The sequence below is a fragment of the Tripterygium wilfordii genome, chromosome 4 (assembly GCF_013401445.1).
Source record: "Tripterygium wilfordii isolate XIE 37 chromosome 4, ASM1340144v1, whole genome shotgun sequence".
NCBI lineage: Eukaryota > Viridiplantae > Streptophyta > Magnoliopsida > Celastrales > Celastraceae > Tripterygium > Tripterygium wilfordii.
In genome coordinates, this window is record NC_052235.1 from 4,515,806 (window position 1) to 4,533,464 (window position 17,659).

General features: G+C 36.1%; 3 protein-coding genes across 4 annotated transcripts; 1 reads left to right on the top strand and 2 right to left on the bottom strand.

Annotated features, from left to right (window-relative positions):
* Positions 1-674: 674 nt before the first annotated feature.
* On the bottom strand, positions 675-6,529 carry LOC119997744 (armadillo repeat-containing protein 8-like). Its single transcript, XM_038844928.1, has 9 exons — positions 6,060-6,529; positions 4,651-5,370; positions 4,423-4,518; positions 4,258-4,341; positions 3,394-3,628; positions 3,135-3,295; positions 1,830-2,108; positions 1,600-1,743; positions 675-978 (listed from the first exon to the last, which is right to left on the bottom strand). The coding sequence occupies exons 1-8, from the start codon at positions 6,435-6,437 to the stop codon at positions 1,690-1,692; spliced, it is 2,007 nt and encodes a 668-aa protein (XP_038700856.1). The 5' UTR covers positions 6,438-6,529; the 3' UTR covers positions 675-978; positions 1,600-1,689.
* A 1,039-nt stretch (positions 6,530-7,568) lies between these two features.
* On the top strand, positions 7,569-10,414 carry LOC119996504 (zinc finger CCCH domain-containing protein 56-like). 2 transcript variants are annotated; one of them, XM_038843162.1, is made up of 2 exons: positions 7,569-7,669; positions 8,582-10,414. In XM_038843162.1, exon 2 carries the CDS (start codon positions 8,665-8,667, stop codon positions 10,105-10,107), a length of 1,443 nt encoding a protein of 480 aa, XP_038699090.1. In that variant the 5' UTR covers positions 7,569-7,669; positions 8,582-8,664; the 3' UTR covers positions 10,108-10,414. The 2 variants fall into 2 exon arrangements, with proteins under 2 accessions (XP_038699090.1, XP_038699091.1); XM_038843163.1 differs by having other exon boundaries at positions 7,606-7,669; positions 8,484-10,414.
* Positions 10,415-12,006: 1,592 nt separating this feature from the next.
* LOC119997755 (transcription factor MYB83-like) lies at positions 12,007-14,068 on the bottom strand. Its single transcript, XM_038844941.1, has 2 exons — positions 13,650-14,068; positions 12,007-12,936 (listed from the first exon to the last, which is right to left on the bottom strand). Exons 1-2 carry the CDS (start codon positions 13,931-13,933, stop codon positions 12,318-12,320), a joined length of 903 nt encoding a protein of 300 aa, XP_038700869.1. The 5' UTR covers positions 13,934-14,068; the 3' UTR covers positions 12,007-12,317.
* Positions 14,069-17,659: the final 3,591 nt, after the last annotated feature.

Below are 17,659 nucleotides of genomic sequence, written 5' to 3' on the forward strand. Positions count from 1 at the left end.
AGAGAGAAAACACACTTTTGCCAGAAATGATTGAGATGGCGATAAAGATGAAGATGGATCGAGAAAATAAAGAAAAAGTATTGTATATATGAAGAAATTCGGGGTGCCTGTCATATCAGTACTTACTTTACTGTCACGCTCCACTGCCAGCTTTTGTCTTTATTGATCGACTTTTTATCTAAAATTGTGCTGGCCACCTTCTTTTTTTCTACTTTTTTTAACTAAAAAATATATTGTTCTTTTCCCCACTTGAGGATGAACTTTTTTGTTTTTTGTTTTTTTATTAACTGTTGCATCAGCAGAGAGGAGCTCCAAATAAAGGGCCTCCAAATAATTATATGCCCAGGGCCACCAAAAGGGCAGGGCCGACCCTGTGTAAACTCATAAACCTGGACAATCACAATCCAAACACAAAACACAGCAAATGACACTACCCCATTAGTTTTCCTTCTTCTCCATCATCAACCAAGCTCCGCGAGGTTCATAAGTAGAGTAAACACACAAATTCAGATGATGGTCTTACTTACATGAATTGACAAAAACAAGATCCGAACTAGGCATTTGTGGCTTCATAAATCCACAAGTGACTTCAAGAGAGCATTGACCAAATTGTCAAGCCACGTCAAAGAGAACTAGGTTTACCAAAATTATTTGCCACATCTTTACCCAAAGAATGTTCGAAAAAATGACTACAAATTGCATTGAACATATCAAGATGACAAGATTGGATATCTCACATGGGTGGCAGTGTCTTGTACATCCTATATAATCGCATGATACACCAATGGTTTCTACTTTCTAATTCTAAGCAGCTACAATGGTACAAGAACAGCTTGATCAATACAAAAAAAGAAATCAGTACAGGATGCATGTATCTATCAAGCGAAATTCTTGAAGAGAACCTAGTTGCTGGCAGCCAGCATAACGTAGCTTCCAGCACTGCTCCGACTGAAAAACTGAAAGCGAGATGTGTTACACCTGCAAAAGAGAGGTAACAGTAAAAAACAGAGTGTGAATTGGTTTGCGGTAACAATCTTAAAAAGCAACTTCAAGAGAATTACTTTCAACGTAGCAAACCCCTTTAGTATTAGCATCTTTATGTCAACTTAGGTATCAGCCCAAAGAGAGTAGTTTGATATCTTGGGAGGTACAATTTGGTGTCTTTTGATAAAATTTCTTTGTTCTTTCTAAAAGAAAAGAAGGTAGCCAAAGAGGATAAAGCAATTGGGTATGAATGCAAAACAACATGATGGGAATTATAAAATTATTCTAAAAAAATTGCAATTTTTTTAATGTAACACTTCCTACAACCTCATTATTATCTCCAAAAAATCAACAATAGTGCACATAATGGAACAATGAGATGAACCCTATTTTAATGAATTGCAATTTTTTTAATGTAACACTTCCTACAACCTCATTATTATCTCCAAAAAATCAACAATAGTGCACATAATGGAACAATGAGATGAACCCTATTTTAATGAATTAATGGCAACACTATTAATAAATCGATCTAATTTTGAAAGTAACAAAGGCATGCTGTTCATAATCTGGTTATGTAACTGTGAATGATTGCAAACATTGGCTGAATCGTACCGTGCTGCAAGCTGCCAAAAAGCTCATCTTACAAACAAAGTACAGAACGAAAGTCGTACTGCATCATGCCCAATGTTTGAACAAAAATGGTCATGTACCATCACCAAAGGCCATTGACTGAGTGAGCACCATTCTCACACGAAGCTGTTTCAAATAAAATGATCATGTACCGTCACCAGTAAGGGAAAAAAAGACTTACAAGCACACACACTAATAAAAAAACTACCCACCTTTACATCTAGGCAAGGATCATTAACCATGCTCCTTATTTGAGACACTATGCCAGCATTCCGTAATTTGATAAACCGGCCAAATGCACCAGGACTCGATGGAAAAGTGAGATTTACTATGGCCCAAACTGCAGCTGTCCGTAATCGGCTGTCATTACTCCGCAAAAACTTGATCACGAAACAATGTGCTTCCTTGTCCACTTGGGGAAGCAGTTGCTCTATTACAGCTTCTTTGTGAAACTCATTACCACTCGCAATATTGCTGAGGAGATACATTCCCTACACGAGAAGTGTTTGAAAGTTATTGCAACATACAAAAATTTAATAAATGACAACTCTAATGCTTGACATCTTTTCCCTACTCATATTTTTGTTGACTCCGCAGACTCCTAAGTACCTTGTGATCTCCAAAATCCGAGGAGGCTAGAATGCTGACATTGGCTCGTTATACACACGCTTAAATGTGGAAGTTCCATGCAATTGCAAACCATCATCATGGGTGCCAACTGCTACTACATGGCAAATAAATACTAGACTCGTGACATTACTAATAATTGCTTTCTAAAATTATGTCATGTTATTGGCATCTCAGATAAATTTCCCTTCAGTCACAGAAATTACGTATTTGTCTGCGATTTCTGAGCATCTTACTATTGCATTTATGTGGTATGCAGATAGTTTGTCAGAAGATGTCAAGTCTTAGCATCAGGAGTCTATTTTATATCATAAATCTTTGATTAAATGTACATCTTTGAATACACAATGTACAGCATACAAATTCCAAGTCATAAGACGACAGGTTCTATGGGTAATTCTTCACGTTTTTAATTACAAAAACACAAAGACAATTATGCTCACCCTTGTAACATAAGAAGAAGTAACAGTTTCAACTATAGGGCACTGAAATGAGAAATATATTCCCATAAGAAGGGGGTTTAGAAGATAGGAACTTGATATTTCAGCTTTAGTCACAACTTCACAAAATTACAACAATTTTTTAACAGTCATTAGGAAGTAAGGTTTTTCTATTAGTTAGTCCTTTGCAGCTACCCCCAGTTCCCCTAGTAGAATCATCAACTGGATCTCTAGTAAACAAAACTCAAATCTTCACAGTTCTAAAAGATGAAACGGATAAAGTGCAGTGATTTTTTCCCACGTGTGTCTCATGTTGGCTTTTGGCAACAAGATATTACCTACTATGTCTCATTATCAAATGCATATGGCACTCTATCCTACAGTGCCATATTATGTAATAACAGTTCCAGATTTACTTCCTAGAGCTTCTCCCTGAAGAAGACTTCTTACCTGTATGCAGATTTCGGCTTTTGAAGCACTCTGTAATTGCCGCCCTACAGCATCTAAGATGACACCATCTTCAGCAAACATGTACTCAACCGAGTTTATACATCCATCAACAAGATTGCGAACTAAGGCAAGAGCTTGCTCTTGAACGGGAGGCTCAGGGTCTGGAGCAAATGCAATTTAGCAAAAAATTAAGTTCAATTAAACATTATTACCATACCTAAAAGGGACTCGAATTGTCACAAATAAATCAGATCATGACCACAGATGAGGCTTGCTATTTCAGATGCAGAGAGTTCCAAAAAGATCCCTTCTTTACACTTGTCATCAGCCATGAACATCATATTCCTCAAAGCCCACAAAGCATTTGACCTGACAGTAGACTCGATGGATTTTGATAACTGAACAAGCTGTTTTATGCCGCCACATTGTATAAATGTTGACTTACGTGTTGCTAAATCGACCATCATGTTGCTAACAGCACCAAGGGCTGCAACCTGGCATGATAAATTTCTGATATAGTTTCATATACCCCATTCAAAAGATATAGTTTCATATATTACCCACTTCATGAGTATTGACAAGGTAAAACGTGTTCAAACATGTCATGCACAATTCTTAATCAACATGCACTTTCAGGAAATAATTCCAATTAATATTAACCTTAGTCGCAATTTGCAAACAGTTCAGCATGCCAAGCTGAAAGCACTCATCGTTTTTATAGAACCTACCTATTCTTTCATGTCATGTACCAAAAGTTTCAAGAGTTATACAGTTGCTCTAGACATACCTGAAGAAACCAAACTCCATAAAGTTACAGTTTAACATAGTCACATTTTTCTTCTCTTTTTATCTTCTTTTCTTTTTGGAATTGAGCGTAGCCACTTTATTGTTTGAATTGCAATGGCGCCCACAAAGTTATTACGCAGACAATCTTGCTACTGACGGACAAGGCAGAAGAATCAATTTGCCACTACATTGAAGAAAACTCTTTGAGGAACAAGATCACCTATCTTTTTTTCCTTGTTTTTAGACATTAAAGAAGGAAATATCCTAAAAGGCACCAAGGGGATACACCCAATTTAGAAAAGGGCATCAATCATCAGAGAAATTAGTGATCGCATACCTGAACAGAAACTGAAGAGTCGTCTAAAAGCTGAACCAAAGGAATAATTATCTTCTCATTCATAAAGTAACCTGCACACAAGTTCTGAATGCCAGCTTATCAGCAAAATTATACAAATGGTCAAATCAGATTATAAATACAATAACTTCATTTTCAATTACAGACCTTGATTGAACGAGATACATTGCGTAAGCAGATACAAGCTGCACTTCGTACATCAGCATTATCATTTGTCAGAGAATCAATTACCAACTCCAAAACCTATATTCATGAGTATATTAGGAGTTACAAATTGGTGGAATGTAGAAAACATAAAGGCATTGAACAGAGAAATTCAATCAAGAAGAATGACAACAAAGTACACAAAAAGTAACATGCTATTAGAAAACATACTTGCAATGACAGAAACCTAGACCTGCAGCTCTCCAACTTAGAGCATAGATTGCCCAGTGCCAGCAATAATCCTTGTACACGTTTGGAATGTAATTGCTCTCCTTGCAAGAGGTTGAAAATTTTATCAACAGCATTTGCCTCAAAAGCTAGTCTCTGTAGATCCTCCTTTTGTGCAATTAAACTAGAAAAAGCAAAGGAAGCATCATGTCCAACCTGATCAGGAGCATCAAGAAGCTCAAGCAACAGATGTACCATTCTGGTTTTGATCCCTACATCTTGCAAATAGCAAGGAGAAATATTCCTTATGGCAATTAAGCACATGCAGGCTAATAACCTTGTTCGAGGATACCTATCCTTGGTAAGTTCAGTTATAGAACTCAAAGGTCTACCGTTTTCAAGTCCCACAAACTTCAAAACAACGTCGGGATTATCCTTGAAAAGCATAGCTAGAGATTCTAAACTGGCATCTCTTTGGCTCAGAGAACCTTCAAGAAGGCCAACAAGCTTCTTTAGAACCCCAGCATCACACAATGCCTTCTGCTCTGCAATGGATTGACAAGAGTGTGTGATGATACTTGCACCAAGTCCAGTAACATTTTCGCTCTCACAATTCAATAATGAAAGAAGGAATTCCATGTTTTTCTCTTGGAGGAAATCATATTTTGGTGCCAGTTTTGACTGATAAATCATTTTTAGGGAACGTGCACCAGCATCAACCACCTAAATGACAAAAAATCCATCCAATAAACATTAAGATCGAGCATACTAGAAAAAATCCATTAACAAAAAATATTACATTAGGGTGGATAAAGTCAATACTCAATGCTATTTACATAAAACTTTATTACATAACAGAATAGGAAGTAACTGAAAGGTCAAAATGTGTGAAGAAGCAAGAATAGTAATAACCAATGAAGGCGCTCTTGAAGAATGAAAGTACACAAGTGCACTATATCTAAGCCTAACACAACTCTTTGCTTTACTGAAGAAGGTGGATACACATTCCTGCGTTAACCAGACAGATGCATTAGCCCAGAGCATCCCAATTACAGGGTCGCATTAGAGAATTCAACTGAGTAGACAGTTTTCTTGATAGTTCTCCATATTCTTTGGCGGAATTCCCAAAAACTTAAGGATCAGAAATAAATATATTATTCTCCTCTCCTTTCCATCAGGATAACAACAACCAAAGCTAAAAGTCCAAAACAAGAAAAATTCACACTTAAATGGATGGAATTGCCTTGAAATTGAGAGGACAATAAACAAAAGTTCCAATCAAAGTGGTTTCTCGACAGACAAAGATAGAAAGTTCATGCACAAACCGGGCGATGCATAACATATTGCTTTCGGAATTGGATAAGGGAAAAATGGCTTCTTTTTTTTTTTTATAGAATGAGCAATTCCAGTACCTTGTCATCCCGATATTCGAGGAGCCGAATAAGTTGGGGGAAGGCGCTGGCATCAAGAACAGCTCTGACTCCGGCGTCGAAGCCACAAGCAAAACTGCCAAGCACAGCAGCAGACTGAATGATGATGTCAAAATTGCTGCCGTTATTGCTGTGAATGGTGTCATCTGCTAATTCCATTTGTGCTCGAGAAAGGATACCAGCGACGGCGGGGATGGCACCGAGCTTGAGGAAATAGAGCTTCTTGGTGCGGTTGCCGATGATCTGGTTCTTGATTTCGCGAAGGGCCTTAAACTTGATTTCGGAGTTGGCGGAGGCAAGCCGGCACATAAGCTCGGTCGAGCCGCTGCTGCTGGTCGTGGAGGTCGAGGTGGTTGGCATGATGGTGGTCGCCGGTGGCGGTTGAAGGGTGAAGAGCGAGAGCTCCACGAGGGGAGCTGGTGATGTAGAGCGGAATCAAAATTGGCCACAGAGTTATTTGCGTATCGTTTTTTTATTGATTAATTATAGAAATTCGATAATTCTTAATTAATAATTTTGTACAGTAAAGTGTTAAATAATATTTTGTTTGGATCCAATTTTTACTATTATCATTTTCACATGGTTTTTTAAAATCGTTTTGGTAACCACAGGTTTGTCCGTTCATGTTGTATTAGAACATAGAGGTTGTTGTTCCCATTAAAAAAAAGTGATCTAAATAATTTTAGGGATTGATTTTGAATACAATGAATGATTAATGTAAAGAGATAGAGGAAAATAGAACTAACCATATCTATGAGATAAGTTGGGTCAAAATTCTGGGCACGATCACAATGATATTGTCTTTCATTGAAAATCAAACTCGGACATTTTGAATCTATACGGTTTGATTGTTCAGAGAGATTAATCACCAAACTATCATCCACGAAAATTTCATTTTTTTATCATTATCCATAGACTCACCGTTCCAAATAATTTCGAGGTGAGTTACATTTTTTTTTTTGCTTACGCTCTCAATTACAAACATTAATGTTGTAAAATAATTGAAAGGGGTTATTGTATGTGCAATATTTTTTATTCTCTATTTTCTTAATAAACCAATAATATAATCTCATATTTCATCAAAAAGTTGTTATAAGAAATTGAAATTTTTTTATGTATTTCACATAAAAATTTGGATGCTAATATATATTTTACATAGATTCAATAATATAATCGCTTTTCATTCCTTTTTTTAGTGGCGATTCTCTTTTTGTCTTTCTTTTATCCCCATGAGTGAAAAAAAGAAGGTGTTTAGAGAAAAATTACAAAAAGTCTTTAGACAATTTTGACCAGAGAGCCAGAGCCACGCTCCTCCAAAGGGTCCACCAATGACGCGCCTCTCCTTTCTTTTCCAGTTCACCGTTTGTACCAGTCATCGAAACCCGCCCCAGTCCAACAGATCCAAATACTCCACACTCTCCCAAATACTTCACCAGCCGGTTACTCCACCAACGCCATAAAATATAAATTTCGCTCTTCATTTAATCTATCTCCGTGGCAGTTGAATTAATGGCTACTACTCGAGCTGCTTCGATAGTAGCCAACTCGAACCCTTTTTGTTACTGGTTGTTGATGGAGTTGAAAGCATTGCTGTAAGTTTTTCTTCTTTTTTTTTAAAATTTTTTATTTCGTCTTCTTTTCAAGTCTGAATTTTTTTTCTTTGAATTTGTTGTTTATGGTACGTGATTATTTGTCATTCATTGACTTATGTTAAGGCGTTCGTTTTTTGGGTTGGGAAGGAAGAAAGAAAGGCAAATGGGTTTACTTTATAATCTGGTTTTTAGTTTTACTTTTATGGCAGTTTTTGGTAAGAAAATGGCAAAATGCTGGAAAATTGAAGAAACTAACATGACATTGTGAATCTTTTTAGCATTCAAATTACTATTGAGTGTTAAAAGAATTGTTCAACCGTTAAAAGAGAACGGCAAATATTTTGGCTTTCTGCTTCTTTAATAGTCTGCATTATCCTGCTGAGTTTGTGAGTCCATACCTAACAACAGGCGGGAAAAAAATTACCCTTTTATTCTGTTGGAGTTGAGATATATATATATATATGGTATTTATTTTGCTAAAGATTTTTCTTGAGAAAGAATCCGAGCAATAGGGAAACTTTTGGGGTCTGATTTATGGACTTTCCATCTTTGGCAAAAGTTATATATCTGTGGGGATTTTCTTCTCTTTTGTCATTTATTGATAACTTCTCTATAAATTACTTAAGGACTCCTGTTTCTTTTCCCCCATCACTTCTCAAATCAAAGCTGTCTCTGGTAAGCCCTTTTCTTGCTCACATTCTTATTTTTTTGTTGTCTTGGGTAGTACAATAAAATATTGGTCTCGTTAGGATTTAAGTTTTGTGTTATTTCATTCTTTTTTGAGTGGAGAATTGATGCAATTTTAAATTTTCAGATTTTGAATATGGGCTTTGTTCTTGTGGATGTTTGAGGTAAAGATTTGATACTGGCTTTTAATGTATGCCTTTTTTTTTATCTTGTTATTTCTGGTAGCAACGGTGGTCTCTCCTGTTCATTGAAATCGAAGAAGGCTGCTTAGTTTTTCTGTCTCAGAAATTGATTATTGAGTTAGAGGTATGAATAATTCGACCAACAACAATATAAACGGACATTCCTGGTCCCCTCTGCTTGAACTTGCGGCAGATAATGATGTAGTGGGTTTTAAGCAGGCTGTGGATAATGGTTTTTCAATTGGTGACTTTGGATTATGGTATGGTTTTCAGAGGGTGTCGAGAAAAATGCTTCTTGAACGTAGAACTCCATTGATGGTCGCTGCTAAATATGGCAGCATTGACGTTGTAAGATTAATTCTTTCTCTATCCGAGGTGGATGTAAAACTTTCTGGCGGCCCAGATCAGTGTACTGCACTTCATTGTGCTGCTTCTAGTGGATCTATCAATGCTGTTAATGTTGTCAACTTGCTTTTAATCGCTGGTGCTGATCGAGATTCCACTGATGTGCATTGGCGACGCCCTTGTGATGTTATAGTTTCTCCCCCTGATTTTCCAGATCTGAGAAATTCACTTGAGGGGCTCTTGAGAAATAATGGTTGCGCTTGTCGTGCAACAGCTCCAACACTATCAGCTATTTGTCATAAACGTGAAGACAAAAAAGTATCTTCTGTGCTAGAGAAGAAAGTTTATCCGGTTGATCCTTCTCTTCCTGATATCAAAACCAGTGTTTATGGTACTGACTCATTTAGAATGTTCTTATTTAAGATCCAGCCTTGTTCACGAGCCTATTCGCATGATTGGACTGTGTGTCCTTTCCTTCATCCCAATGAGAATGCCAGAAGAAGGGACCTGAAGAAGTTCCACTACAGTTGCATGCCTTGTCCAGCATTCCGCAAGGGAGTTTGTAAGCGTGGCGATTTGTGTGAATATGCTCATGGGATTTTCGAGAGCTTGCTGCACCCTCATCAGTATAGGACTAGAGTCTGTAAGGATGGTATGAGTTGCTTACGCCGCGTATGCTTCTTTGCCCATACACTTGAGGAATTGCGGCTGCCATACATGCCAAATGATCAATATCCTTTGATATCTCCTCAAGTCAGACGGTCGACAAGATCTTCCATGTCACCTTCACCTTTCAATTCACCCATGTTGCCTTCTAAAGATGGTATTATTTCTAGTGGTTCCATCATACATCCCCTTGGCAGAGACCTTCGGAAAAGCTGTCTTAGAACATCTCTTAACGCGAGAGATATACCAACTGAGGAGCTTAACATGTTTCCAGATTTGGAATTACACCAACAGCAGCTATCAAATCATTTGTCTTGTGTCTCGAATCCACTTCGCTCTAATCCTCCATCAAAAAGCCTTTTCCCCGCTGAGGTTTCCTCTTCTCTATACGCGGATAAACTTGGCAATGCATCTGTTTTGTGCCAAAAGATGGCACTTCTTAATCGACTACAGCAGCAGGAAAGAAAGTTATCTCCAATAAAAACAAAGGTGCCATCTCCTAAGAATGTTGAAAATCTGCGCAGGCAGCCGCCATTTAGTGTTTTCTCGCCAAGTTGACAAGCAATGGCACTCAATTCACTGGGCCTTCATTCCTCTGCAGTGTAAGCCCACATCTCTTCTACCAATATTGAAACTTGAATTGAGAGGGCCTTGGGAATCCGTACAGGCCCAAATAGGACATTCAGAAGGCTTGGTGTAGTTTTGTTCTTCTTTGCCATTGTCATTGGTTCTTAGGCTCGTGTTGGTTGTATAAGAGGGATTAGATATTTGTTTATATACTACTAGCTTGGGTTATACTAATTCGATGTGGGATAAAGTCTTAATAGAATATATAAAGCTAGCAACAAATTTTTTGTCATCACTATAAATTTACAAATATTAAAGCATGCATGACGACATACATACCAATTATTGACATAAAATAATAAAGGCGACATGAATATATGTAATTAACAACAATTCTTTAATGTAATTCATTATTATAAATTTTAAGAAAGACATATATTGATTGTACATCCATTAATTTGGCCTAATTTATTTGAATATCCAATTTCCTTAATTTGCAAAGTTCCACCAAATCATCTGCCGACAAAATTCTACTGTAGAGAGTAGAGACTTCTACATGACAAAAAAGAAATAATTATTAAAAACACACATTTTAGTAACTAGCATGTTAAAATTCTAAAGAAGTATGATTATGTAAAGCACTCTATTCATCTCATCATGGATTGTCTCTTTTGATTCTTAATTATATAATTAAAATAAAATAAAAAAAGGATCTTTTTCTAAGCTTGCTTTGTAATCACTTCTGAATAGTTCCTTTACTAATCAATACCACTTTTTGTCTCGACTTTATATATAGTATATTTTACTTAAGAAAATCTCCAATCATCTCTGACCATAAATCGCTCTTCTAGTTCATAGGTTAAATAATAAAATAAATAATTATATATAAAATTATAAATGTTGAAAAATCTACAGACAAATTATTTAAAGCACTTCATCTTTAATATATATTTACCAAAAGGAATAATCTGTCACATTGTCTTCTTTTACAATTAAATGAATTAATTAAGGTCTTCCTTCTGTCTTTATTGACCAATAATATGTATATATACTTACCGAGCTTACATTTTTTTTAAAATTTTTGGTTTTTAGTTGTCTTAATATAATAATAATAATAAGAAGCAATAAATATTAATTATTGTTATCTTCGCACGTGCATTGTATAAAACCATTTAAGCTCTAACTAACATATAAAAAAATATTGTGAAAGTTGATTGAAATTGAAGGAAAAGCTGAGAATATATTATTAGTAGTAATTTCTTCTTTATTCCAAGTGGATGTTTCATACCAACTTATTTTGTCGTGTCATCAGGTGAGAAATTTTGTGTACGTGGGTCTGAGACCCGAGATTGACCCACATCAGATGTTCAAATGACAAATTTGTATGGTATCATTCTCAATTAAAAAAAGTTATATGCATGTATTTGGTGACTCTTTCTCTAAGTTTCATTTTATAACTTAAAAGATTGATTTGTTCAACTATGTACATTGCCTTAACACATGAATAAAATTAAAAAAAAAAAACTCTTATCTTTCACATGTGCTATGATGATCATACCATATTATGCATTTATGCCATAACTAACTATAAAAAAAATATTGGAAAAAATTAAGTCAACATTGAAATTGAAAGCAAGTTTGACTAAGCACTAAAATAATGGTCCTTTATTATTTCCAGTATGTCTTCACCTAAATGATTGAGCACTATTACTATAGAAGAAACAATGATCTTCCCACAATAACACATTGCCATTGGAGAGGATTATGTAATTTGTTATTAATTAATTATAAAATAGGTGATTAATTACGTTTGCTTGCATGCATGCTTGCGTATCAAGAGAGAGAAAGAGATTCAATACAACCTACTTATTATAATCTCCCACCAATAACCCCACCAAAAAAAAAAAAAAACTCTTTTTAATAAAAATTACCACCACTCCCCTCGGAACAATCTCAACATATATACTAGCAGTCTCTAGTGGGACATTTATTCATGATCTCCTGTACATATATTACATAACTGCATATGAAAATTTCACAATTTCTTCATCAAGACCAACTCAGAAGCCATAAGCTTCAAGGTATTTAGGTAGTCTGTACGTATGATCACTAGTGCCTTAGTAGTTATCATGAAAAGGGTTTGATAATAATGTGGAAAAAAACAAAAGAAAGAAAAAGAAAGAAAGAAAACCCGTTAACTCTTAACTTGATGAGAAGTCGAGGAAAGGAAAGGATGAAACGTCTCTCATCAACTCCTCCAAGTTCCACTCCCCAACTTTCACATCCTCTCCTTGCCAATAACTCCCAAACCCAGTCAGGTTATTATTATTATTGTTGCTTTCATATGTGCTTTCTGCAGTTTTAGCAGTAGTGCTTTCTTCAATGCTAATACTTTCCAATGGAGGAACATACAGCTGATCCCCTCCATTGAAGAACCCATTATTATTTTCACCATAAAAACAGTTAAAACCAGATCCAACTTGTGCCATGCATGGAGGAGGAGGATGTGGGTTGAAGTGCCCAATTGAACCATACATGTTCATGCCATTGTCGATCATCCACGATGGGTTTATGAGGCGGTGCATTGTCGATGACGATGAAGAGGAGGAATCCATGTACGTGGGCATACTAGTACTGTTGCCTGCTCCTTCTATAGGTTGATCCCACGAAGAGTCATTGTCAGCAGCACTGTTTGGTGAGGCTGATGTAGTAGTAGCAGCAGCAGTAATGTTCTTCAATCTTCTCTTGATTGTTGAATTCCAAAAGTTCTTGATTTCATTGTCCGTACGTCCAGGCAAACGAGCCGCAATTTGAGACCACCTGTGAAAGAGACGAAAGGAAATATTTCAAATTCCAAGACAATCTAGCACAGGTGGTCCGTTGTTGTCAATATAGTGACTTATATATATATATATATATAAAAAAATCACTGTACTTTTGTCTTTGGGCTTTCTATAAGCATGGGTTGCATGTGGAATTGGTGAAGTCCCAAAGCAATAACAAGTTTGGAATGTCTTTAAATCAAAGGTATTGATACAGACAGACAAAAGGTCCAATGTCCTTAATTAAATTATTTGCCTCGAGTCCTTGAAAAAATCACTCAAAATATCACCAAAAAGCAGACCCACTACAGTAATATATAAGGGTACTGTCCCATCTCAAGTCTCAATCTTGACATATTATATACCAGTCTAATACAGACAAGCAGAATACCATCTACACCTATATTTGTATAAGTGCATAATTCTTCCATTATGTACTCATTACAAGGTCTATTCATCATAAGGTGGGAGAAAATTGCCAAAGATAGCAGATTAGCAAAGCAGTAAGTGCAAAACGATCCTACTACTGCAAGATTGTTTCTTTGATTTGAACCTACGAGTCTGTGACATGAAAGTTATAACAGAGAAATTCTAGCTAGGTTATCACTGCAATAGGTTAACAACAAATATATATATATAATATACTTGAAAAGCATTTAACCAATGGTCATTTTCATCATCAAGAAATTTGGAAAGACAGAAATTAATTACCTGTTGCCAAGAAGGGAATGCAAATGGATGATGAGCTCTTCTTCTTGAGGAGAGAAAGCGCCTCTCTTGAGATCAGGTCTCAAGTAGTTGATCCACCGGAGCCGGCAGCTCTTTCCACACCTCTGCAACCCAGCATTTCTAGCCACATCACTCCAACAACCCACTCCATTGTTGAGCATGTACTTCATCAGCTTGTCATCTTCCTCTGGTGACCACAAACCCTTCCTAAGCTTGCAACTTCCATTGTTGTCGTTGCTCTTCCCAGTAACCTCCGGCTTCCTCATCTCTTTTAAGACTCTTTAGGCTTGCTTTTTATTCCAACTGGGCTTGGTGAAGATTAGTTAAGACTTTATAGAGACAGAGTGAGAGAGAGAGACAGAGGAGGCTTCATGTAGAGGGAAATGATGGTGATGATGATGATGGAGATGGTTGTGGGGTTTGCTTAGAATAGAGGGAAAAGATGGTTGGTTGATGTGTCTAGGTAGAAAACGGTTTGGAGAGGGACATGAGAGAGAGAGAGAGAGAGAGAGAGAGAGATGTGTAAGGTGTTCGTCTTGTCTTTGACTCCATGATCTAGCTTGTCTTTTTCTTTCCTATCACATTTTTCTTCATTTTCAAGTTAATGATAATACGTAGGACTATACTACAATGACTTTGCTTTAAATCAAGTCACTTTAAGGTTATAATCATATGTGAGGGATGTATTATACACAGTTATCATAGAGTTTCTCCTAATAAATTATGCAGTATATACTAAAGTTATACAAATACACTACAATAACTCTACTTAATTAATACCCTAACTAAAGTTCTTTCGATTATTTGATGTGTTACAATGCATTACAGTCACCCATTAGAAGCATACAATTTATTACTAACTCTAATTACATGGTTTCTTGCATTGGACGACTAGCTAGATATATCAAACTTATGACGATCATGACTTGGGTTTTGTTTAATGTCACGTATAATGTAGTGAAACAAAAAAGAAAAATAAAGACCTAAATGATCATATGTGAATCAAGGAAAAGAAACTGACAAACCCCAGAGAAGATTAAAAAAAAATAGTATAAGAATAAGATGAAGTTGTTTTCCTAACCAAGACAAGATTTTTGCTTCCACTTCACAAAACCCTCCTCTCTATCATATATGCATCCACACGTGTATTTGAAGATAGAGAATAAGATAGGAGTATGTATTGGCACACGTGTCATCTATGCTCTTGATTGTGACTATATATGTATATACAATTATACATAAAATAGAGAGAGAGAGAGAGAGAGAGGGGCATGCTAGGCTTCATTGAAAATGGAATACAAAAAGTAGAAAAGACTCCAACGTGAAAAATACAAACCTTTGATTTATTCTGGCATGAGGAAGGAGACATACCTGGTCATATCTCTGCATCCTTAAACAAACAAAAACCTAAACACATCTCTGTATACTAACAAGGTTTATACCCGAAGACTTGGAAATTGGAACTCACTCCTCCATATTTGTTATAACAATATGTTATATCCTCTGTGCAATCACAACAATCATTAAATCATTCAAAAATAATTCTCCGGTAGAAATTAAGCTTAGCAGGTCACTAAATTAAGCTGAATGTGATAAACAGAGACCACAACAATAATTTAATCTTCTTTTTAATTTTACTTAAAAACTGAATTTATGCGCTTAAATTGTGTAAAAACCTGGCATATACCTAAATATACAAACGTATTTATAAGTATGATTGATGTAGACAGTAATAAAAGTAATTATTGAAAGCATATAGTATATACAGAATGACTTGAAAGTCAAGCAATTGTAGCTTCTTTTGGAATTCCCGGCATCCAATTGATCCATTTTTTTTTTTATCTAATATGTCCTATCTGCATAAGCATGAACATCATGTGAAAATAAAAAAGGAAAGAAAGAAACAGTGCAACAAGGCCATTGACCTTTCCTAACAGCTTACAGGGACCATTCTTTTGGCAACCTATCAATACTAAGGAAATCCTCTGCCTTTAGCTAGGTAGTACATGTACCGGCAGAGTCCCAAAAGGAAGAGACAGAATGGATATTCTAGAACACACAAGAATCCAATCAATGACCTATATTAATAATTTTTTATCTGCCGAACAGAAAAAGAGAGGTGGTTAATTTTAGTGGAGATGGGGCAGTACGCCAGCACCGCAACACGTCTAAACCTCGCATTGGCAAGATGAAAAAGCCATATCAATTCTGCGTAATTGATGACTACCAAAATGGAATTTTCTAAGCTCAGGTATCCAATAATATGAGTAACCAATGAAATTGGATAGTGTAAAGATTTTGGATCTCAGTAATAGAGAAATAAAGAAAATCAGATTACACGTTTTGAGTTCCAACACAACAAGAAGAGATTTAAACGGTGTAAATCTTGGCGGCAGCAATGAGTAAACATAGGATTCAGATATGACAGGTGTTACATATGATCCTATAATATAATATAATACCTTCATTCTAATTACTGTTTGTCATAATAATTTTTCATGCTGTTTTACTGGATCTTATTTGGATGCCAAGACGTTGAAGGAGAAGATAATAAGGTGTAAGGTAAGTAGTCCTACAAAGTCAAAAAAAGAAAAGAGGAAATGCAAAAGCAATCAAATTGATGGGAGTCCATCAAGTGGAAGTGGAAATTAAAGATCAAAATAGATTCCATCATCAAATTTTAGTACTTAATGGTACTCGATTATGTGGCAAATTAGGATTGTGTGAGTGCAGATTTTAAGAAGAAAAATTATATTTACCCGGGAGTTCAAATTCAAATAAATATTTCCAATCAAGCTGTTAAAACACATCATATCACATTGACTCCAAATAATTTCATCATTAGTGAGAAAAAGTGCTCCCTGCTTTTTTTTTTTTTTAAATAAGAAATATTATTATATGTTCAAAATTCATCAGAAAAGTCGATTGGTTTTTAGAAATGAAACCTTACCAAAAACCATTATTTTTCCCCTCTTGAAACTCGAAAGAACATACATGTAAACCTGTATGTAAATGAAACAAACCAAAAGGCATAAAGACGAGGGAAAACAGAGAGGGTACTCCAGAGGTTTCAACTCCTCCAAACTTCTTTACTGTTCAGTTCTTTGTTTTTTATTGTGTGGATAACCCAATAAATATAAAGACTAGTTTTACTTGAAAAGATGTAAGAAAATAAAATTTTAGCAGCAGCATGAAAGGGAGCGAATTAAGAAGGAATGAGCTTACACACCAACTTTCTGTCTCTTTTATGGGGCGGCAGGCCTCTCAGCATCACTGGGTCCCAAAAAGAACCTCTCTGTATGCATTTCCCAGTTTTCGACTAGCAAATCAAACGCCTTTTGGTAGAAACATCAAGCGTGCTCCTGTCCCAAAATTAGATCAGGAGCATGCAATAAATCAAAGGTTACAATGTATCCAATTTTAAGGTTGATTCATTTTGACACACGTCATCGTGGGTTATAATTAGCCCCTGTTAAGTGTTATCTGACAAGGCCTGAAAAATGCGTTCCTACTATGCAACTCCGTGAATTTCTTGGGGGGGGGGGGGGGGGGGTGTGTTTGGTGAGTTTCCCATGCATCTCTGTGCACACTCCTCTGTGTGTGATGGCCATCCGAACCCAAAAGCTCAAGCATTGCGGATTTGGATCCATATTAATCATATTAACTAGAAAATTTATCAAAATGAATCACTGGTTTCAGCAATTTGCAATATCTCAATGTTTTAGATATTAGACTAGCATCACATATCAAACGGGTTATGGACTGTTTTAATGTGGAGGACTGACTGCTACATAATCACCATAGTTGCTCCAAACATAATGTAATCATAACCTGTGGTATGACTCTGATACTCTTCACTTTCACATTCATAGGAGTAGAGCTCATATGCAGAATGAAAACCAGTAGATTGAGTAAAAAGGGTACCTCCTCTGTTCCGCTGCCCTTTTTTTGAATTAAACCCAAAAGGATTGACCGCCTCTGGGGCTCTGCCA